At 47.7% G+C, this 23,985-nt stretch overlaps 1 protein-coding gene and 1 long non-coding RNA gene across 3 annotated transcripts in view; one reads left to right on the top strand and one right to left on the bottom strand.

Annotated features, from left to right (window-relative positions):
- Positions 1-184: 184 nt before the first annotated feature.
- LOC112979051 (uncharacterized) lies at positions 185-20,380 on the bottom strand. The gene is made up of 3 exons (XR_003258079.2): positions 20,070-20,380; positions 7,693-7,834; positions 185-5,222 (listed from the first exon to the last, which is right to left on the bottom strand). It is a non-coding gene; the product is annotated as an uncharacterized LOC112979051 (long non-coding RNA).
- SP3 (Sp3 transcription factor) overlaps positions 19,662-23,985 on the top strand; it is a 37,108-nt gene continuing 32,784 nt past the window's right edge. For both annotated transcript variants that reach the window (XM_026092922.2, XM_026092915.2), the window contains exons 1-3: positions 19,662-20,057; positions 20,379-20,509; positions 20,698-20,811. In XM_026092922.2, coding sequence (XP_025948707.1) covers positions 20,051-20,057; positions 20,379-20,509; positions 20,698-20,811 — 252 coding nt within the window. In that variant the 5' untranslated portion in view covers positions 19,662-20,050. The remainder of the gene's footprint in view (positions 20,058-20,378; positions 20,510-20,697; positions 20,812-23,985) is intronic.

Below are 23,985 nucleotides of genomic sequence, written 5' to 3'. Positions count from 1 at the left end.
AATTAGGAAATGGAAAAGCAAAGCACCATCTGGCTCTTCTAGCCATCGCAATAGCACCCACGGAGCATGGACTTTCGTCCATGTCCACAAATATTAATAAAAACCCTCTTTCATGTTTGCCCAGAAAGCAAGCTGGAGCTCATTATAGCTTAATACTTTGTGCAAACTTTAGAAGTGGTGAGTGTGCGATATCTATTAGAACTTTAATAACGTATCATTAGATATGAGTCGCCTATATTTTGAAAAAAATAGGTTCAATTATTGTCCAGTTTTGGCCCTGCGATTAGGGTGTAACGCAGAATGTGAAGAGTTCTAAGAAAATTCAGGAGTGAAAATACAATGCAGCTTGACACAGAAAAAGAGAAAATAAAACAAGTCTATCTTAAATGCTGGAAGCCGACCAACTTCAGCATTTACAGATTAAACCCGAGATCTGATTTGTGGACTAGGAGCAGCTCGTCATGATTTTTCCACGGCAGAGCCGTTCCCTGCCCTGCTGCTGCCTCTGGCGAGCGATGGTTGGGGCGCTGGGCAGAAGGACAAACCGGGTGACAAGGACCGGGTGACAGGAAGGTGTGTAGTGGGCTAGCCCGCAGTTCAGCGCTAAGATGGTTTTTCTTTAATGCTGTCATTAATCATCTAGGGATAAAGGAGGTGTTAGTTGTATGCCTCGAAGAGCTGGCCCTGGGGATGCTGGAGGGCTAGAGAAATAACACAAAAAAGGGGAAGGAAACATCTCTGAGATCCATCTTGGGGGAAAACATGTCTTCGCAGGGGCTGGTAGCAGGGAGCCAGCGACGGCAGGGTGGGCGCTCGCGGGGCCGGTGCCTGGGCTGCGGGCAGCCCCGCCGGCGCTGGGGGGGGACCGTGGCGGAGGGCGGGAGCAGCCCGGGCCCCGCGGACGAGCGGTCGAACGAAGCACCGCGAAGTGGTCGGGGCAGGAGTGATGCTGGCGTGGGAAGAAGAGGCGGCTCTCAGGTCTCGCAGACCGAACAGGAGAACAATTTGGAGGACCCCCAAAACGGATCACGAGTCCGTCTACAGGTGCTTGATGGATGTGAGTGCCGAGAAGAAAGCTGACTTATTTAATGGGCGAGACAGCCGACAGAAGTGAGGGAAGATTTAAGCAGGTAATTGCAGGGACTAAGGAGGTATCTTTCAGTCTGCAAAATAAGTCTCTGAAGCAAAGATGAGGCCTTGCTGCCTGGTACATTTGACCTCATGCTGTGTAAAACACTGCATAAAAAATACATAATGAGGAATAATCTTCCTTTTGATTGAAGACCAAGCGCACAATCTAATATTATTCCTCTCAGATTTTGGTGTCTCTGCTAGTAAGCTGCAGAATCGGTCTGTCCTTTCACTGCTGAAGTGCGCTGGCTGCTCTCATGGAGCAGCATAAGTTGCAGCTTAGAGCAAATACATTTAAATCGGGGCAGGCCTCTCGCAAGGCGGCTGCCTCGAGCGGCGGTGCGGGATGAGCCAAGGTCTGTAAGGGTGTTGCTGCGTGAAGGAGAACGCGCCGGAAGGTGCTTCCGACCCAGGCCCCGGCACACCGCGTGCCGATGTTCGCGGGCTCCCTGCACGTGCTTCCCTCCGCTTCCAGGGCTCGTTGGGGCTCTTGACCCATCGGTGCATGTGGAGCGTGCGTTAATGCAGGAGAGGGTTGTTATCAAATTAATCAGGAGCTCCCGCCAATTACCCTGCCGTGCTGGCGGGCGGCGGGGGACGAGCGGGGGCCCGGGGGTGAGCGCTCGCCTCCCGCCGCTCCCCCTCCGCGTGCCGGGGGAGGCTCTGCCCTTCCTGGCCAGACCCCGGCCCTGGGTGCGCCGGCGCTGGGCGCCGCGGGGGCTCTGCGGCCTTCTCCTCCGGTTTTGGGGGGTTCGGGGAGCTGGGAGCATCCCCTCGCGCTGTCCGACCTGCTGCACTAGGAATAGTCTGCTGAGCGACTGAGGGGACGGGGAGTTACGTGCTGGATCTGCAACGTCCAGAAACCACGAAGCCACTCGGGGTGCGGAGCTTCGCTTCGCTGAGAAATAAGCACGTAGCCGTGGGTCGGGGACTATGCAGCTGATTGGCTGAGGCAATTTTATTTCGGAATAATTTACCGTTGTTGAACGGATTTGGAAAAGCCTTTATCGTGGTTATTAAGCTATTGCCTTGCTCTGACGTGTTCAGCGTAGCAATCCACGCTTGCGTTTGTGGCTGGGAGGAGGCTGCTGCCGCTGGGAAAGGTGTCTGCGCGTTGGCGGCTCTGGGCGCGCGGGCTGCCCGTCCGGCAGGGCTGCAGCTGCAGACGCTCAGTTTGTCGTGCTCTCCCTAAAATCCAGCGCAGGACATGAGCAAAACGCTTCAGATTTCACCTGGGCCAGGAACTGTGCTTTACCTCCCACAGTTACAGCTGCATTATGTGCATCTCCATCACCATCATCTGCTGAACATGATGTAACTTCAGGAAGCCCTCTCCTGCCGCGGGTGGCTTTCTGCACCTTTGCAGAAGCGGACCCATTTTTAGCTCATCTCTGCAATGAAAAACATCAGGTGCAGTATTTGCCATGTGTCCCTCTGCTCAGCAGTTGAAGAACGCTATGTGGTCATTGATACCATGCTGCAGAAGATGCTAGCTAAGGACCGCAGACCACGTGTTTCACAGTGAAGAGAAGAAATCCCTGCAAAGGAATAAAACTAAACATCTCCAATTCATCACCTTCGCTGTCCACAGGTGATTTATAGAGCAATTATTGCTTGTTTTTTTTTAAATTGTTTTCTTTTGCATGCTGGTTAAATAGGTAGTAGAAAGCTATTTAAAACACAAAACTGCATTGTCCTTTTTTTGCTTTGTTTAAGCCCCCAAATGTGCCTAATGGTAGATGTTGGTCATATCTGAAAAACGCATTCTGTGGGCTGGGCCATGTGTGTTTAGTACTGGGGCTATGCTAGGAGCTCTTGAAAATTTTACAGAGACCTCGTTTCTCCAAAGTGTCAGTTTATGCCTGAGCTCCAGAAGATGTTAACTAGGAAGAAGGAATGCTAAGCAGTCAGATTAAAAACAAAAAATAGATTAAAAAAATGCATTGTCCTCTCTTGCCTTTCACTCCCCTGACATGGGCAATATTATTGTTTCATTAGCTGTCCGGTTATCCAGACCCCTTCCAGGAGAGATGAGACCTACATTTCAAAAGTAAAACAAACAAACAAACAAACCGTCATGCAGAACCTCTCACATAACCCCGCTAGTTTTCAAAGAAAAAATTCAAGACTCCTTTAAAATACTGTAAGAGGGCAGGGGAGGTCGCAGGCTCGCGGGCTCCCTTTGTGGGTCACCTTCTGAGCACTGCTGTGCTGCAGCGGAGGACGGGAAGGTTTTTATTCCCCGTCCTCTCTAAAGATTGCTGCTTTGGAAACGGACCTTCAGCATGAATGACTTACTGGGCTGACAGGGATTTTTTAGGTTGCAGTAGAGGGGAGGGGGGGGAAAAAGACAATTCAGTAACAATCCTAGGAATGATGTGAAGTTGGCTGTCAGAAGCATCAGTGTTAAACGCTCGTGTCGTGTTAAACGCCGCAGTGCACCCCACCAAGTGGGTCCGTCGTGACGGGGCTCCTAAAAGAAGCTGGGTGCAACCTACTGGCACACCAGCGCTTCTGGGGAGAAAAGAAGCGGGGAAATGGCGTTGAGCAAGTCAGCAGCAAATTGCAGATTTCCTCAGCCTGGGTCTGAGTCCCTCCTCTTAGTCATACCTTCGTAGCCTGGAAGAGAACCGAAGCTGTGGAGTCTGGGAATAGGTGGTATTTCTTACTATTTTTTTTAGGCATCCAAACAAATTTTTCTCCTTTTGCATTTTTATCAATGACCATTGGTATTTCTACTTAAAAAGTCCATTGATCTCATTTAAATTCTACTGCAATTGCTTTTTAGCCTTAGAGCTGAGAGATGTTTCCATATGATGGCTCCAACTACAACTGGGAGTTGCTCCTTTCCACACACGCTCAGCTATTAAATAGCAGAGAACAATATAGAGGTTTTCTGCCGTGAAATGACAAGCGCACAAAAGTTTAGGGGCTCTGTGCACTTCAGAACAGTGCAATGGCATTGCCTCCAGGTACCCCATGCGAGGGCACTCATCGAGATAATTTATGTGAGATGGAGATCCAGTTCAAGAAATGAACCCTCACATCTCCAGGAACAGCTGGAGGGGCTCAGGTCTGCTCATCCCGCTCAGGGTGGACCCAAGGAATTTAGATTAGATACAGATGGAGAGAGGATTTCGCTAATGACAGAAGGAGAGGCAAACTCATTGAGCTAGGACTGTCTGAGCACAAACGTATAATATCTGTGTACATATTTCTCACTTTAAACTGTGAAAACCGTAAATATGCTATCACGCAAGAGGCAAAACATATGCAAATGGAATGATATCCTATTACTTCTCCAGTAAAAGAGAATTTTCATAACTCATTCATACGCCATTGAATAAATGCTAAGATTCACTGCTGGCTGTTAATTATCCTCTACAAAGACCTGGCTATTGTGTGCAATCTTAGTAAAGGCGCAGTTGTTACTGTAGTACACACGGAGAGAATGGTACCTGGGGGAGAGGGGAGGAAATGTGCCTGCGCAGAATTTTAACAAGGAGAGCTCTGCTGTGCGGGAGGGATCCATAGGGTGGGATTTTGATATATTGTGCTTCAGAACATTCAGCTTTAAAAAAAACCCCAACTTGCTATATGTTTTTGATGATTTTCTGACTATGTGATATCACTCAGTATCTGAAAGACAACAGGCACTTAAAAATTACTTGCTGTTATTAAAGGGAATTTCTAGGATTATTTTGACTGAAGGGTTAGATGGGGGGAACCGTTTTGTTTTCTCTTGAAGGCAGTGACCCCGTAATCATGTCAAGGCAGTATGCGGGCAAGAGGAGGCAAAGCCCCATGGCACTGGGGTGCTGCGGTCGTTGCTGTTGGTGCAAACCAGCCTGGTGGCTGGAGGGTCGCGTGGCGGGACCAGCTCTGCCCGGGGGCGGCACGGTGGCTGGAAGGGAGGAGGCCGCGCTCCCTGTTTCTTCTCATTTTCGCCCTCCTTCCCTCTTCTCCATCGTTGTGCCGTGCGTTGTCACACGGGGGTGAGTGCAGAGATCGCACGGTTCCCTGCTCGCTCCAAATGTGTGCGTTGAACAGAGAGGGGAAAAAAACCCAAACGTTGTTTTCTGGTGGAAACACTGAGAACAAGAAAATAGAACATACAAAGTTAAACAAAAGAGAAATAAAACTTTCATAAATACCAAGCATAGCTAGGGAGGAAGGGCCCAGGAAGAAGAAGAAAGCACAGATGAGGAAAGCAAAGCAAAAACTTTGGAGAGGGATGCGAGAAGCAGACGACGTCGCAGCCGATCCGCGCAGGTCCGCCCTCCCAAGACGCCGGCCGTGGCACAGCCCCGCTGAGCTGCCCTTCCCTGCAGGGCCCCTTAAACGCGGCTCTGGCCTCCCTGCAGTCGTGCGCGCTCTGTGCTGGAGCGGAATGGGACACCTTCTCCTGCAGGCCCTAGTGGCCAACCTGGTACAGCAGCTAAGAAGATGCCAGAAGAATTAGTTCACTTTGGGAGACACTTGGGTTCTGGACTGGCGTTGGAAGGGATGGTCTTCTACAGCTGTCCCTGAATCCCAGACTTGGTCTGATCAGACCAGTGAACTAGATTAATCAAACCATCAACTCAAGTGCTAGCACCGAGTTTAGCACAAACTCCTTTTGAGAGGGGAGAGATGTTGGTTTTATTTGCACCATGATAGTCGATGAAAGACCATGCTCATGCTCAGAGGCTTCTAACTTATAGCAGCTAGACACAGTAATTAGCTAGAAACAGCTCATTAGTAAGAGCCTAGATAGTGTTATATGATGTTTTAGTTGCTTCTTGTAAGTTCTTCAAGAAAAGCTGGGGTGCCCGGCCCCGATGGCCAGCAGGAGCTTCTCTCCCATGGTCGACCCGCTTGGCTTAAGTGATGTTAGCTGCTCAGCTGCTCTCTGTGAACAAGCAGGATCCCAGCGCATTTCCACCATTCACAGCCTGGGAAATGCTGTGAGACCATTTTCTCGGTAATTCCTATTGTTACCAGAGTAATTTTTGCATTTTGGCATGCTCCTGGGTAAAAGGGAAGACTGTAAGTATTTTTTTGGCTCTAAGACTGTTACTACAAACTGCGTGCTATTCTAATAGCTGCTTGTGGACTTCTTGCTTATTTGGGAGTGACTTGTATCACATCTGTACAACCTCTAATGTTTAATATTAAAACATCTCAAGAGGATTTTAAGGGTTTTTTTTTTTCTATGTTGATCTTTTGTGATGAGTCAGAAAATAGTTTTGCTGCCCCTTCTGCCTCTGATTTTCTTGACCCGGGGCTGCTGTCCTCCAGTTGCGACAAACTTGCACTGCACCTCCCGGGGTCCTGCTCCGAGCACAAGGGGGAAAACAGCCCAGAGCAAAATTTTGTGAGGCACGTGCTGTGTTCACTGGGTAAGGCTGGAGGATCAAAGAGGTAAACTAAAGATATATGTATTTTTTTCCAGTTGCTGCAGAGGAGTAAAACTCACCGTAGCTAGACTGACCTTCTAGGAAGAGGGTATCAGTATAGAAGGTTTGGTCTTCCTGCTGCCTCCGTTTTCAGATTATATTTGTCAGTTTTATAATAAAGGGATCCTAAAATGAATATGCAACACGTTGTCAGAAGTCCTTTTCCCAGTCCTGCTTAGGAGGAGGGAAAAGCCTTCCCAAGCGGCACGCTGCTGGCTCGAGGCGGCCTCGGCGCCGGGCTCGGAGCCGCGGCGGCAGCCTGCAGCGCGCTCTGCTCCCGCGGAGCTGTCTGCGAGCCCAAGGCCCCGCGCTGGCGGGTGGCCTGGCTGCACGTCCTCCGCGCGGCCGCGGATGCGCGGTAGGGGCAGCAGGTGGGCTGCCGCGGGCTGGGAGCCGCCCCGCTGCCCCTCAGAGCCAGGGAGCAAGGGGGGCTGCGCTGCACCGGTTTTCCAGGTGTGAAAGCGTGTTCGCGGGGCAGGTCTGCGAGAGGAAGGAGAAACGTTTTCCAAAGAATACAGGGAAGCCGTTGACAAATAATCAGGGTCTTATTAAAAACGGAGGAGAAGGAAAATTATTGTTCTGTTTTTCTTCTGTGAGGTGGGAAGGCAGTGAAAGGGGCGTTGGATCGAGATCCCAAAAAGGAGAGTTTAGTCTTAGTTCTGGCCTGAGACTTCGCACGCGACCTTTGGCAGGGCTCTCAGTGCTCCCGCACGTAAAATTCGTGTCTGTGAAGCGGGGATAACGTCTTCCTGGCTACCAGAGACGTTACGAGGAGAAAGTCCGCGGCTGGGTGAAACGCGCAGACCCTGAGCTAAGCCTGCAACACAGAGGAGTCTCGGGTTTCTGTAACGGGCACTGCTGAGTTAGATAAGCACCAAGCAAAGATAAAGATTTCAAACAGTTTTTGAGTTGGTCAGTGTTGGTATCCAACAGTGAGCAAATGTTTTATATCAGGAGATAAGGATATTTTGTTTTCCGGAATGTAAACGTGAAAATATTTGTCTTTGTAGATTAGCTGCGGCAGCGAGACCGCTTCCCGCGGTCCCCAGTGGGAAGCTCCCAGCCTCCAGAACGGCGCTCGCCTGGCTGGGCACAGATTGGAGGTGGGAGGAGGACTAAATACCAGATAGCGGGCGAGCTCAGGCCTCTTCCCTCGGGATACACCAGGTGACGGTCTCCCTGGGGCCTCTGCTGAAGTCGCGTCCATGTTTATAACTGGAACCGTTATATGGATGGCCGGTGTATCGGGTGTGGACAAACAGCAGCTGAATCAATGATAAAATGGGAGAAATGAATATTTATTAGTTCATTATCGTCTTGGCTGACGACTGTTTTTGACGCGTGCCTGGCTCTAAGCGGAGCGCTGCGGGCTCCCGCGTCTGCCTGCCTCTGGGAAATCATTATCAAATTTTAACTCTTATTGTTTTCTGTTTGACAAAAGTCATATCTAACTCAGTTTTTAAGGAAGGGTCTCTTTATACCAACTTTGACAAATACATTACTTTTCCTCACGGGGAGGCCAGAGGCAGTTTATAAAGTTTCACAGATCATTTGGAAACCCCCAAAATTGTTTTTTCTGTGGCCTTTGGAAACCTGTTTCCCAGTGTGCCTCCTTCATTGCTTGCAAATCATACGAATAAGAAAACGCTTTCTGGCCGCAGCGCTATACAACTGGCAGCAGTATAGCCAGTTACAGACCCGCGCGGACCTGGGGCCCAGTCCAGGAGTTAACTGCACGTTTCGCTTTTAGTCCGTGCAGAGTCGAACTGAGTTAACTCCTTGGGGAACAGTAAATAAGAATGAAACAGCCTCTTCCTTCTTGCATAGAATTAACTTGCAGATTTAATTGACCTGTTTTATTGTGCATGTTTATGCTGAATTGTCCTACTATAGGAATTATCATTCATCCAGGAACATAATGGCTTCAATGACTAACTTTAGTGTCACATAAAATAAAAAAGAGTACTGCCAAATTTCTAAGGTTTTATTGGTACTGTTCACTTATACTTTTAAAATGAAAGTCCATTTGTTCGATGTTTACTCTCTCAACAAAAATGCTGTCTAATGTCCTCTCTATATCTTTAAGTAACCAATGACAGAGCAGAAAAATAAGGCAACTTGCCCAATTTATTTTAGACCTGTGTTAGAAAAACAGGACTGACAGCTATAACGTGCTGAAGAGGATGGATATTTATTTTCCCATAAAATTGCTAAATGTAGCTGGTTTAGAAGACTGTAACTTAATTTTATTGCTGCAGGCATTGGAGTTTCTTATTACTGTGCCAGATCATTATTATTCTCTTAGCAACAAAAGATTAAAAAAAAAATTCATTAAAAATATTTCAGGCTAACCCCACACACGTGTGGCAGCAAGAATAGTAATACTGCCACAGAAATCCCTTTGTCACCCTGTGACAAGAATGGGCACTTCTGTTTTTCTTGGAGTTAACCTTTTTGGGAAGAAGAGGGAGACAGCAGGATTTGGCTGCTGAATTCTTTCATTATCTCTCCTTCCTTTGTGTGGGGTATGAAGGAGCGTGAATCAGAGCCGTGCTGGATATGGTTACAGGCATCCAAGGGAGTCTACGTGCATTGATTTCCTGAGCACCTACGAGCGAGATCGCTGATCTTGAGAGCCAACTTTCCTTGCTACACAACATTAAGAAGAATAGAAGTTCATGGATGATATTTTTAGAGAAGTGAACGTGCCTAGCAAAGGAGGGTCTGAAGTGTACAGTGCAGAAGAGAGTTACAGATGAAAGATGAGTTACTGTGACTGGAACATAAAAAGGCAGGCAGTCGTCCAGAAGGGATTGCCAGCGCCGGCGTAAAATAGTTGGTTGCTGGACCGGTGACTGGTGGGTGGTAAACACGCAGCTCTGAGGTGAGTAAAGCAAACCGGCCACCTTGTCAGGCATGCCCTAGTCCTGAGCGGGGGAGAAATGGGGCTGCGAGGCAAACGCTGCAGCGTGCTGGAGACCGCGGTTATTGGTCCCTCACACGGCACACGGGTTGGACCTCTCTCGCTTTCAGTCTTCCTTTGGCATCCAGGTGAGGAGAAAGCGTCAGATGGCCGACAGCGCTGCTGAGCGGAGCAGCAAGGTGAACGATCGCTGCTGGACCCCAGGGACACAAAAGCAAGCCACCGGATTTCACAGGAGACGACCTCCCATCCCAGCTCTCGCGGGGTTCAGAGAGCGTGCTGAGATCCGCTATTTCCCTCCAAGTGGTCTAGAAACGGTCTAGGAACGGCCCAGCCGGAGCTGGGCCCTGCCACCCAGCACGGGAAACCGTGGGGCACGCTTCCCACGGCACAGCAGAGCTTGGGGTCACGCGCTGCCCTCGAGGGACCGCGGCTCCGGTCCCCATGCACAGGGAGAGCCGGGGCGCCCCACGTCGCCTCCGGTGGGACGCTAACGTCCGGACGCTAAGATCGGCTCCTGCTAACGCCCCGGTCTTGGCCACGGGGTGCCGCGGTGGGGACGAGGTGGGACGAGGCGGGGGGAGGAGAGGGGCTGTCTCAGCGGGCACCGTGACTCCGCTGGGATGCAGGGCCGAGGCGCCGGTACCAGCTCCCTCACCTCGCCGCGCAGCTCTGCTACCCGGCACTGCGCCCGCAAGGGCTGACGGCCCCAGAAGCCCAGCTTCTTTCTCTCGCTACATCTTCTGCATAGATACCACTCCTATATTACAGAAAATTCCCCCAAATCGGGAAAATCCACAGACCTAAGCTGTGTCATCCTCAGTCAGACTTTAGGGAATGGTTAAACCCTTAGATGTGGATGATGTGACAAATAAAAAGTGGGATTAGAGTTTTCTAACAGCACTGGCTCTTGCTAACTTAAGATCAAAGCTCTGGCTGCCATGGCATGAAGTTTTTCCTCTATCCTCTAGGGTGAAAGGAGCCGAAGACACGGTCTCCTCTCTGCCTGCTGTGCTGCACTGGGAATCGGTGGGAACATCCCATGGGATCACTGAAAAGAAATTCTTGTCTTTCCTTTTATCTTGTGTTTCTGTTGATCAGGTTTGGGAAATCACAGATGATTTCAAAGCCAAATCTCTGCACTTCATCAGTTGTTATCTTACTGTATGAAAAAAAAAAAAAGCACTCTTTTCTCCCTCAGAATTAAAGAACAGACAAAATGAAGTACATCATCTTCAGAGCTGGACAGCAATGAGTAGAAATCCAGCACAAACCAGTAGTCCCAAGAGCTGGATGTCTGCTGGGTCTTGGTTTCCCTTGGGCTGTCTCTTGTGCTTGGATTCTCCTAGGTCTACAAAGCTGGAAGCTCTGGTTGCAGCTTTTCCTGTGGGTGGGTATTCACAACACCTTTCATCTTTGCAGCTTTCCTGGTGTTTAATAAGGGTTTAACGCAAGCTGCAGTGGGTCGCTTTTCTTTTACTTAGCAGCCTGTTTTCATGAAATTTATAGGAATGTAACATTTTTGTGTCTTTTATTGCTCTCAGATGTGGTTGAAATTGGCTTCCATTTGTTCTTGTTCCCTCTCTTTCTCTAGCACAACATGCAAGTATGTACATGCACGTATGCATGCACACATGTGCGCACACACACACAGATTTATTATCTGTAGGTAGAGATAATTATGACAAAAATCTTTTAACTTCTGTAGGAATCCAGGCTAGGAAAAAAAAGTACTGTAATGCTCCTTCTTCCAGAGAGGAAAAGGAGAATGAATTATTTTTTTTCCCATGCAGCAGATCGAGTATTCAATTACCACTCTGTCTAAATATAATGTGCGTTGCTGAAAATCTGGCCTTCCTCCTGTAAAGTAAAAGCTGTAGTGCAATTGTTGTCCTGGAATTGCGTACTTATGCTTCTGCACCACACGCATGCTTAGCCTTCAGTGCTTGAGTGGTCCTGCTGAGAGCGAAGGAATGCTTGGGGAACATAGGCTTGCAGTGAGATCCTGTCTCCATTAAATCTTTTGGAGTTTTGCCATGGAAAGAAAGGCATTTTACCCTTCATTTGTAAGTAATTAAGATGATAGTGGAGTCTGAGTTTTGCAACTTTGTGAAAACAAACTAATAGCAGTGATCCACTTCAATAATTCAGATACTAATTGGCACATGAGAGAGAAACAGTGTATTAAGAAATAATTAACTTCTGTTAATTAATTTTTAGAAATAGGAAGGACACCTGCAGCAAAGTACAGACGTTTGCAAGTGTCATTAGATTGGGAGGGCTGTGTAGTAACTCTGAAACAAAAGCAGGTCGAAAGGATCAAGAGTGAACTGCAGCATGGTCTGAGAAGTAACGTGAACTATGTGATTGCTGGTGAGCTGCAAAACGAGTGGTGGCGACGTGCGTTTTTTGAAGATGTCTCCAGGAAGCCAGAGGTTAATTAGCAGTTAAAGAATGTCTATTTCTGTTTTATGTTAACAGCATCAGTGTGTTAATTATTGTCATTTTCAAGTCTGAAATGTGTCTCCTTCAGAACTAAGCTGAAGTAGACTGATGATTCTTTGACTGAGGTGCTTCTTAGATAAGTTTTAATTAGTAACTATTTTTTTTCAAAAAACAGCCTATTCTATGATCAGAACTGGAATTGCAATCACTCGGGTTTCTTTTCCTTGGTATTTGTGATGTAGTTCTACTTGTCTGTGGTATTGCAGAAAAATAAGGTGAACGTATCTGTCACTATTGTCCTGTCCAGATTTAAAATTTTAATTTCTCTGCAATGCAAAAAGAAAAAAACCTGAAATGAGTACTAAAAGTTTCTACCTCCTCTTCAAAAGTTAGAAAGAAGTAAAAAGGCACAAAGCCAATCTGTTCTGTTACTCTTGATAATGAATTCTGCTTTTAAGGAAATTATGCTGGTAGCCAAAAAGAGAAAGGCTTTATACGGCACTGTGGAAGTGCGACGACATTGTGTGAAACTGTTAGGACTCCTTGCATGGGAGGGAGAAGAGAGCAGGCACCTCGGGGGGATCTGAGCCGACCAGTCTAGAGACGGCGCGGGCTGGGCGCAGTCTCGTCTGGCGCCAGCCAGAAGCGAATGCTGGGAACAGCTGCGAGTTCGAGTCCTGCATCGGCTACCGCTCCTCGGGAGAGGTGCTCTGGGCATCCGCAGCCCAGAGCCCTCTTCTGCAAGTAGCTGCCCAAAAGTTCTCTTCCAAAGAGCCCGTCCAGGATTTTTTTTTTTAAAGAAGTAAAAAAATGTAATCCTTTGTAATCCTCCAGCCTTTAGGCTGCTTGACATGGTGCTACTCTCCAACAGCCTCGAAAGCCGCTGCTTTCCAGGCAGAGCACAGGCTGTTGTCTGGACAGCAAAGACCTTCCTTCTCCTAGGAGGAGCCAGGGAGTTTGGCCTGCTCTCGCCTGGGGAGCTTGAATTCAGACTGAAACTCCTGAAATATGTTACTTCATCCCTCTAAATATATAGATCACTTTCTTCTCAGAGTACGTACCCCCTGCTATTAATTTTTGGAAAATTTCAGTAAACCTATGTGTGTGTATATATAATTTGCCAAAGTCTCTTTCATCTCCACAATGGTCTTAATTTTCTGTGTTATCAGTATTATTAAAAGTAAAATGCTAAACTGGGAGAAAGAACGAGTTATGCCAGACAGAACGTATATAACAAGACAAATGTTTTCTTTCAGGTGACTCCACTATCTATTGTATCTACAGATCTTAACTATTTAATTCCATTCTTACCTTGTGATGGGCTATGGAGAAGGATCTTTAGACACTGTATCACTGATCCCAGAAACTGTGGTTGTGGACTTTCCTTTGAACACTTTTTCTAACCCTATGTAAAGATTATGATTTTTTTCATTATTTCTTTAATTAAAGTATATCAATTGTGAAGACCTTGGCAGGTAGAAATTTAGCATAAATAACCAGTGGAATGATGGGCCCCAAAGGTAATAACTTCTAGAAGGCTTAAAAAATTAGATATATATTTCTCAGTAAAGTGAAGTGAACTTGAAGAGCTGTGTGTCCTGTCTACAGTGATCTTACCTGTTAAAGGACAGGTTTTCAGCTATATATCTATCTGCTTTCTCCTGTCACAAATATTTTCTTGCTCTCTCCAGGAAGGAGAAATATCAGACAAATTTCTGTTTCCTCTTTGTAAGAAACAAAATTTTGTTGGTGAAAAATGTACTTACTTAGGTGGAATGCCTAAGTTGCCAACTGAATAAAAAAGCACCCAAATTTGACAGAGAAGATGTAACTAAGGTACTCTTTATTCGCACATATACGGAACTGAAAACTAGACAATACAATTCATGAAAAAAATGCATGCACAGCACATTCACATTCTTCCTCTGTCTTAGTCACATGGTTTAACACTGGAAAGAAAAAACATAGAATTATTTTTTTCCCAACATCTTAAGGACAGAGCTTGTTTACCAATCAAATTAGAAAGTATCCCCATGGAATTTGAGAATTCACAGAATGTACCAAAACAAAATCACCCAGGGAGAGTTACAGCTGTAATAAATGAGAAGAATTTCTGACGAAAAAGGAACATGACTTATTTTGTCCTGATTAAAAAAATTTTTAAATGTAATGACTAGGACAGAAACAATGTTCCAGATGACTGTCTCCATATACCGGCGTGCGCAGAGCTCAGAGATGTTCTGTTGGCCCCATTCTTTGAAGATTTGTCATCTGTGTTGGTGAAGAGTCATGGCCTTAGATCTGTGCATGGAGTAGGTAGTTTGGCTGTTTACTCACTCGCAGGTTCTTCCTCCTGCTGTGGCTAGGCTGCGTCTCATAGACCTCTAGTCAAGTACAGAAGTGTCTGGCACTCGTCAATTCCTGCTTTTAGTACTGTGTTGTGCACTAGTTTGCTAGGCCTTTCCTTATCTTGTGAACAGCTTCCACTGGATGTGAGCAGATCCAGTGGAGTCAATTAAATGTCACCCTGCTAACAGCTGGATCTAAGTAGTAGATATTTCTCTTTGACCTTTGTTTAATGGATTTGTTGAATGGAGACATCTAGGTAGAAACCAGCATTTTTATGTCTTCTTCATTTAAAACAAAAAAAATACTCTTCCAAAATCAAATTTCACTTTTAATAAATATGATTTGCCTTTTGTATGGTTACATTTGGACATCTTTGTGCTTGTGCAGAGGACTATACAAGTTCTTTAATATTCACAGCAGCCATGTAAAGCTCTAGAGCTTTTCAGACACTCTTGAGTACCGTTTGTGCTCCTGTAGAGGCTGGAAATCCTGGGCTAAAAGCAGGCACTTTACACAAACAGGACTAAAAGCAAGTTCCTGTGCAGTCTGGCAAGCCTGATACGCTGAACGAATCTATTTGCCGCTGCTGAAGGGAGTCCTACCTCTCCTCATTTGCTTCCACCTATGGAGTCCTGCCCCGTCCTCCACTGTATCTAGTTTGACTCAATTTAACTCGGTATGTGGGGAGCAGTATTTTTTTTGCAGGGGTGGCAATTCAGCAAGTTGATTAGCTTCGGGTGAGGTCAGTGAGCTGTTAGATTGGCTCAGCTTCTCCTGGTCAAACCACACTTACTGCTCAAGCCTGCTCCCGCCTTGCAAAATCTGTGCTCTCCAAGCCCTTCATCTCAGGGTAGGGAGATGCTTCCTGGGGACGACGATATGGTCCCAGCCAACACCTTTCTCTGACCATGGCTGCTTCCTTGCTGGTTTTACACCAAGCAAGGAATCATTTCTCTGTTGATTTCTAATGGGATGAACTCAGTCACGCAACTACCTCCAACTACTATGCGCTGACTCAAGACACCTCACAAGTCAACTTCCTGGGGGACTTTCCTACAACCCTATGTAAAGATCTCCCAATATTCTTAAACAAATGGGCCTGTATGAGATGTAGAAATAGCGCAATGTCTAGGAATGGTAGTTAAATCGTTGGTCTTGTTGGCTAAAAGACTTAATTGTGAGAGAAAGGCTGAAAATCAGGATGAAGTTGGATTCTAGCAAGTTCGATGAGTGACTCACAACCTTATCACTACCTTGTTTTTTTGTGGTACCAAGTAAATGTTTGGCACTTAAAAAACAAAACCTATGTGCCTCAAAATTTTACTGAAATTTTCAACAGAAGAAGGTTACAGGATTTCAAAGGGATATCTCTACTGAATTGTCAATTTTTGTGTCCTAGTTACTTTTTCAGGCATGAGATTTACAGATACTCTCCTTGTTCTCCCTTCATTAAAGGCCGTGTTTTAAGGTGACTTGTTGAATTGAACCCCTACTGATTCCTCAACCTCATTTTAAATCCCAACCTTTTGAACAAAAACAACCTGAATCTCAGTTTTCCCATTGGTACAGAATACACCACATCCGAATGCTTTCCTGCCTATCTTGTCTAGTTTCATTCTAGGTTACAGCATGACACAAACACCTCTTTACAGGGGAACAGACTTACACAGATGTGAAAAGTGAACTGGACCACATTCCAACAATCGTTAAATTACATATTCCTTTAAATGAATGTAGGGTCACTGAAAGAAAGGACTACTGAAGACAGAAATAATATACTGTAACTCAGGAGGTTCAAAGGAATATACAGACAGAAAACACATTTCCAAGTATAGATGGCACTGTACTTGAGGGAAGTTGTGTTACGTGGTACACTTCCTTCTGAATTTGCTCTGAGTTGATACTGTCATAGAGACTGAGCTCAAAGATTTAAATGGATGAAATTTAAATTAGAATGGTCAAATATAGCACTAAGCTTACAATTGAATGACAGGAAAGATGTTAGTTTTAGAGTTCTTTCCAATTTGCATCTTACTTATCTTTCAAAATTTTCCGTGAAGTTTCATCAGACTCTGGTAGGCATTACTTCCTTTCCTACACTCTATTGCTACTTATTGCAAAGGCTCTATTTCAGTTCTGAAATAGTTGTATTTTGGTATCCAGTAGAGTTATTTTTGTATGTATAGATCAGTGTTGCTTTCTCTACATCTACATAGCTCAAATTACAAGACCATTTTCAGAAAATGGATCCAGAATTCGTCACAGGACCTGCAGTTTACCACAAGCAGCCTGGAAACAGGAGGCAAGGGCTTAGAGAGGTAAAGCTTATTAATAATAAACTGGCCATGGTTACTTTATTCAGATCATATACAGATACAGTACATCTGGTGGGTAATCTCAAGAAAGAAGAAACAATGCCTCCTCTAATTGGGCATGGAGCTCAGTCTCTGTGGGGATATCAGCTCCGCGATAAAGCAGCAAGACCACCACCTCTCACAGCTTCTATCCAGGACTGTTACAATGTTCTCCTCAACACCTCCAGGTTTCTTCTAGTTAAGCACATTTTGATTCTAGCATCTTGATAAGCAAAATGCTACAAATGAGAAAAGACATTATTTTCCTTTTTGATTTTTTTTTTTGCTCTTGATGTGTTCCTGATTTCCACTGGAAAGTGGTAAATAAAAACACATTTTTATTACCAATCAATTTTTATTTAACATTTCTACATGAGTATTTTCTTTAGGCCCCTTTTTCTTAATAGCATACCTGTTTTTTTGCAGCTTGCTTGTAATTTATCTCTTTTTAATACGCATGTTTATTCTGTAACGTTCCACTTCTCTTTTTACCTGCATTTAGTACTACCATCACAGTGCTCCCCTAATTTTAAATCTTGACTAGAAAAAATTGGCCCTCAGCTGGTGTTGTGAAGGCTATTTACATCTGAGTTATATGGCACTGCAAAACTCTTAATGTATAAAATCAATCCTAATAGCTTTCAAATCCTTCTGTCCGAAAGCATTGCAGTGAGGTCACCAGTCTGCAATCGGATCCATATGGGTGAACTTCTATATCAACAACATCTCACTGAAGTCATAGAGCTCTCAACATAGGTCCAATTGCAGGAGAAAGATCAACACTTATGTTTAGTTTAAGACCTAAATAATGTAATCTTCCTAAAGCAAAACACCACTGACAATATTTGGAAATACCCTGCTAATTAACAAGGGCAATTTTTTTCATATCATTCCTGCCTTCCCAGTTTATGAACAGGGATTATTTTTCTTACAGATCAATCTTTAATTGAATTACTTGCTAGGTTATCAGAAATGCAAAGTCATCTGTAGGATGACAAGATATCGTCCATTTCACTAACAACTTCTGATCCTACAAAAGAAATCTGAGATTTTGTATCAGTTACAGAAGACTTTTTTAGCTTCTACAGCAGTCCTGTGCATCATGTAATCTTGCATTTTCATTTTCCCTCTAAAATTTGCTCATACATATATACTGACTCATTTTTAAAGTTTGTATATTCTGGCTTTTACCATTTAAAAATTACTTCTGATGTTACTGTATTATGCCAAAATACGTGTGATTTCTGTTCCTTGTTACACCTTTGACATCTAAGAGTGTGCTGTTGTTAAAATAAAAACTGTGAATTGCAAAAAAAACTTCCTCTTTTTCATGGGCATGTTACTTAACTTATCAAGAACTGATTCTAAAGTAGAATCACAAAAGACTACGCAAACCAATTTATAAATTTCAAAAAAGAGCTTTGGGATTATTTTATAACTTACTATTAAAAGTTGTCTGCAAAACTTCAGAAGGCATGCTTGGAGTATTAGCAAAAGTAAACGTGCTCAAAATAAGACTACATCTATCACACAGCAGGAGCAATCTTCTGCTGACATAGAGGATACTGCCTTTTTCCTCCAACATGATTTTCCAGTATTAAATTCACATTCTTCTGAGTATGTTTTCCCTGTTTTGTGATGGTTTCTAGGCTAAGGCTCCAACCAGAATCTCTGAGCAGTTTCTGCAAGGTCGTAGTGATGGCCCGATTAAAAAGCAGTGTTTATTCTCTGTTCACAGAAGATAAGGAAAATCCTGCCCATAATTCCGTTACCTAACTTCCCAGGGGGTCTTTCTGGGTAACCCATGGCTTCAGATACTATGCCCAAATAATGATATAAGAGAATATGCTCACTGCATGGTCTAGGTAATTCTCAGTGATAACTGCTTTAAAGATTGTAAAAGGAAAGTAGTTCTGAGTTTTCCAGTCAAGACTTTTTGATCTGATTCACAGACTCCCTGGAACTCTAACATATACATGAGAGGTAACTAAGAAAAATGGGTTCCTTGGGGGAGTCTACAAGCCAGGGGTCAAAATCAGTGCCTTAAACAGTGCACCGTTTATCACTCTTGCACGTGCACCTGGAAGTTAAGAAAGGCCACGCAGAAGCTGTCCACCTTCACGGGAATCCTTCACGAGCCACACTGTGTAATAAGGAAACAGGCCCTATTAACAGTAACTTCTGCATCACCATATACTTATATAATGCTTTAAACATATTTCCTGTCTCAGTTTAGCAATCCGAGTTACCAGTTTCCTTTGTGTTGCATAACACGTGGGACAGAGCAGCAAACTGATGACAAGGAAGGAATCTCACTAATTCCCCCTAACATGGCTTAAAAAAAAATCGGTTCGCATAAATAACCGAGGGATTTGCTGCGCTGCCCGCCGAGGACGGCGTTTTTATTGCACCAGCGACGGCCCCGCCACGGGCGGCAGGCCAAGGTCTCGGCGCGGCGCCCTCGGTGGGGCCGCTCCGCAGGCCCCGCGCCGCAGGGGCAGCAGCAGACCCGCGGGCCGCCGCCGTGCGGGGGAGCCGCGACGCCGCCGCCGCCAGGCCGGGCCCCGGGGCGCCGCGCCATCTTGGCGCCCGCCCGCCGCGCAGGGCCGGGCCGGGCCGGGCTGGGCGGCGGGTTGGGCGGTGGCGGGGCGAGCCTGGCCGCCGCCCCCCGCGCCGCTGTCACCGGCTGTGAGTGACAATCGCGACGAGGGAGATTTCAAACGCGCTCGGCTCCAGCCCGGCGCCTCCCGGGCACCACGCGCGCCGCATCCGCCCCCGGGCGGGGGGGCGGGGGAAGGGAGCGGGCCGCCGCCGCCGCCAAGCAGCTGTGCCCCTGCGCGGCGCCCCGCGGGGCGGGCGGCGGGCGCGCCGCGAGCCGGGCGAGGCGGCGGCCGGGGGGGAGAGCGCGGCGGCGGCGGCGCGGGCCTGCGCGGCCCCGGCCCGAGCAGGCCGCGGCGCCCGGCGGGTCCCGCTCATTGTTTCTCGCACAAGCCCTGGCAAACAGGAAGCCACCTCGGCATGGGGCGCCCCCCCTCCCCCGGCGCGTGACTGACAGCCCGGGCGGCCAGTGCGAGCCGCGGCGGCGGCGGGACGCAGCCAATGAGCGCGAGAGAGCGGGCGTAGGCGGGAGTTCCGGGCTGGCAGGCGGGCGGGCGGGCGGCGGTGTCGGCCGGGCCCCCTCTCCCGCTGCAAGCCCCACCTTTCGGCTTTCCCGCACCGTCAATCAAAATAGGAAAAAAACCCCGGAGTAGGCTCGGGCCGCCGCCGCCGCTTCAGCCCGTGAGCACAATAAGCATGTCCCCGGCGGCAGCCGCCTAGCCCCAGCCAGCAGGGCCTGTGTGCGAGCCAGCCAGCCCGCCTGCCTGCCTCCCGCCCAGCCAGCCAGCCAGCCGGCCGCTCGCACTCACACCATGACCGGTACGTACGCACCGACCGAGCCGCCCCGCGGGGCTCCCCGCTCCTGCTCCGGCCCTGCGCTTCCCCGCTCCGGCCCCGGCGCGTCCGTGTGCGAGCGAGGCGAGAGCGGCACTGAGAGCAGCAGCAGGAGGAGCAGGGGGAGGAGGGAGAAGAGGGGCAGGGGCAGCAGCACGGGGAGGAGGAGGAGGAGGAGGAGGAGGGCTCCGTGCGGGAGGGCGGGGGGAGCGCTGGGGTTAGGGGGGGGAGAGGGAGGGAGGGAGAGGGAGGGGGTGATCGCTCCCGTCAGTGACTCTCCCCTCCCCCTCCCCGCCGTGCCCGCAGCTCCCGAGAAGCCCGTGAAACAAGAGGAAATGGCTGCCTTAGACGTGGACAGCAGCAGCCACAGCGAGTATCTCCAGCACGGCAACGGCGCCGCCTCGGCCTCGGCCCCGGCCGGGGCGGCCGCCCCCCAGGTGAGCGCAGGCCCGGCCGCCGCGGCCCCCTCCCCCCTCCCCCGGGTGACACGTCGTGAGCGAGTGCGGGAGCGGAGCCGGTGCCGCCGCCGCCGCCGCTTCCTGTGCGCGCGTCTGCGAGGAGCCCGGCCGCTGCCCCGCACTAACCGCCACCCCCGTCTCTCCCTGAACCCGCCCCTTGTGGGTAGGACGCGCAGCCGTCACCGCTCGCTCTGCTGGCGGCCACCTGCAGCAAGATCGGCCCGCCGTCGCCGGAGGAGGATGAGGCCGCCGCCGCCGCCGCCTCTCACTCTGCCGGAGCGGTGAGTGCCCGCCCCGCCGCTCTCGCACGGCCTGCCGGGGGGAGAGACGGCACAGCCAGCCAGCCCGCCCGCCCGGGGGGAGGGACGGGACACACGGCACTGCCCGCCCGGGGGGAGGGACGATAGCAGGGCCGACCTGCCAGGAGAGGGGTCCCCGGGCTCCCCTGCCTCTCCAGGAGGAGCCGGGCTCCCGGGAGGAGGCGGGAGCCCGGCTCCCCCCTCCCCCGCCGCGGGCGGCGGCGCCTTCGTTTACTTTCAAAAGCGGGGGGAGGCGGGAAACCTGCCTCCCCCGGCCCTGGCACCGGCGCGGCTCGCCCGGCGCCCGCCGAGCCCGGAGGCACCTCACCTCCACCTGCGCGCGCCCGGCGGGCCGCCCGCCGCGCCGCGCTCGCCCGGGCCGCGGCACAAAATGAAGGCTGGCTGGCGGCGGGGGCGCCGCTAGAAGTAAAATGGCTGTTAGAAACGATCGCAGTGCCGGAAAGCTGCTTCCTGTGTCAACGCTGTCTTTTCTAGGTACAGTTATCACGCGGCCCCTCGTACTGCAAACCGAATTTCTGTCCTTATCTCTCCTGTGCTGTCTGCTCTGAAAAGAGCCCTCGTGACCTTGGGACCTTGTGTGATGAGATGGATCTTGTAGACTAGAAATCGACGCTAGGAGAGGCTGGTTTAACCGTCTCCATAACGAGAGGCTGGCAGAAACCTCTGTGTTCCTTAACTGGTCAAGCTAAACTTTTTTTGACGTATGCTCATAAAGCTTAACGTAGCCGCAGTGAGTTAGCAGAGGTAGGGCGTTTTAAAGTAACTGATGCCTAAAAACGTTCGTATGTAAGAAGAGAATTACTAGCTATGTTTAAAATGACACGATTAAGTGTCCTTTGGTCCTAGTCCTAAGGAAATCACATATATCACCCCACTACAAAGAGGGTTTTAAAACGAGCAACAAATCCCTTTTTTGTTTTTAAAGCAAGTCTGTTGTTTTTTAAACTTGCTGTACCACAGTCTTGGACATATTTAGGGTTCCGCAAGTCAAAAAAAGACTGCAAAGCACTGTACCAGTGGACCAATTAGCTTTGGAAGACTTTTGACAAGTGTCAAAACATTAATGATAATGTTACATTTACTAAGTACTTGGGAGCTAAACTTTAAAGTATTTGACATTTTCACCTGTATGTTTTGGCATACTTTACATAAAGGGAAACTGAGACAAAATAGTTGTCTGCGGTCATGCAGCAGGATGAAGGCTAATGACAGAGAACGCTTTTAAAAATCTTTCTAGGCATCGTGTGGTGCCTAAATACCTGTAAAATTTTGTTGCATAATATCAGATGTACACAGCGCTGCACTCTTTCTTGCATAAACATGCACATTGAAATATGAATGATCCTTATACAATAGCTTTTCCCCCCCTATATCTACCTTAAACCTTATATCATATTGAAGCTGCGATTTTGAGACAGAGTTGATTGCTTAGCATGAGCAGTGCTAGGGCTGAATGGGTGCTGGAGTGCTGGTATAGGACAAGTAATTCCTAATGGTTCTAAATAGGCAAACTAGTTCCAAAATAGAACATTATTATTATTAAATTTATCTGCAATTATGTTTGTGTGTAAGGGGGCTTTTCTGGGCAACATGGAAGCAATTTATGAGAAGCTGAAACCTTGGTTAAAACTAAATGTAAATACAAATTCACTTACTACTTTTCATAGATGCAGATAGGCCCCTCCCGCAGATCCGTTATAGCATTCTGATAATTCTTACTCTCCTACATTGTTTCTCTTGAATGATTCTGAATATTATGGGTGGAAGCTAATTATAAATTGGAGCAGATACCTCCAATAACTGAACTAGACACTGAAGTTAATTAAGATGACCTTAATAAAGGATGGAGAGGGAGTAAAGTCCCTGAAACATGTTCCTTGTGAAAAACAGGATGCTGAAAGGGGTTTAATGCAATAAAGATTTTCCTAGTCCCTGAATGCATCCTATTGGGGAGTGAGAGAAGGAGGGAGGATCTAAAAAGGTTTAAATTTGAGATGCCTGGTGACGTGTGGAAAACAAAGCCGATGTGCATGGACACAGGTCTGTTGTCTTTCTAGAAACTGTGGTGCTCTTCCATTTCCCAGGATTACAGATGTATTTGTTTAGTCTGTGTGTATGGGTGAGAGTGCCTAACTTAGCAATTGGGAGGCAATCCTTTCCCACTACCTTCCATACTTGGATTGTAGTTGTGACTGCTGAATGTCGGGTAGAGTTCTCAAGCCATATAAGTGGGCAACAGAAGATAAATGAGTGGACATTTGCTTTTAGAAGTAATGGAATGGCTTTCACATATAAGTATAGCGGACTGTGTTCTAAGGTTTTTTTGTTAATGTTTTACTGACATTCACTCGGTAGGAAATGGCAGGGCTGGAGCCAGTATGCTAGACTAGCCAGTTATTGCACACTGCTTTCCTGGCTGAAGTGGTATGCTGCAGCTGCTCCCCGAGAGACCAGGAGAATGATTTAAAAACAACAGCAACAACAAAACTCCCATAGGAAAGCAGGGAATATCGCATGTCTGGGATTTGGGGAGGAGCTGGAGCAAATGCGGTCATGTTTGCTATGATCCTGTTGGCCCCGCTCTGAGCCCAGCGGTTGGATTAGATGACCTTGAGAGGTCCCTTCCAACTGAAATTATTCCATGGCTCTGTGTCTGGATACCACTTTTATGCCACTGAAATGATTAGAGTGAAAATAAAGAGACTAATGAACATGGCAACTGCTAAGTATTAAAGGCAAGTGAAGAAAATGGTTTACAGAACTAGACTCAACCCTCTTCTCCCTTTGATCCTTTGTCAGTGAACTGGACAGACTATCTCTAGTCCACAGCTTGGCCTAGGATTCTGGTTAGAGCTGTACTTACTTTTGGATGAGAAAACATTAGCAGACATTACTGCTGATCTTGTCTTTGTGCACTGAAGCTGGAGACTGCACTCTTTCTACTTGGACTTTGCTACTGTGATTTCTCCTGCCTACGAGTATCTGACACCAGTGCTTTGTGTTTGGTCTATTTGTGTTTGGTTTTAATCCTTGAGTTCATGACCTCCTACCTGTACTGCTGCATCCGTGGTTGGTTCAAATGCTTGTCATGGCAACTTCTCCACAGAATATTCCTGCCTGCTTGCGTGTATGAAG

The sequence above is a fragment of the Dromaius novaehollandiae genome, chromosome 7 (assembly GCF_036370855.1).
Source record: "Dromaius novaehollandiae isolate bDroNov1 chromosome 7, bDroNov1.hap1, whole genome shotgun sequence".
Classification (NCBI taxonomy): domain Eukaryota; kingdom Metazoa; phylum Chordata; class Aves; order Casuariiformes; family Dromaiidae; genus Dromaius; species Dromaius novaehollandiae.
Note: the sequence above shows the minus strand (reverse complement) of the source record. Positions and strands in the feature narration are given on the sequence as shown.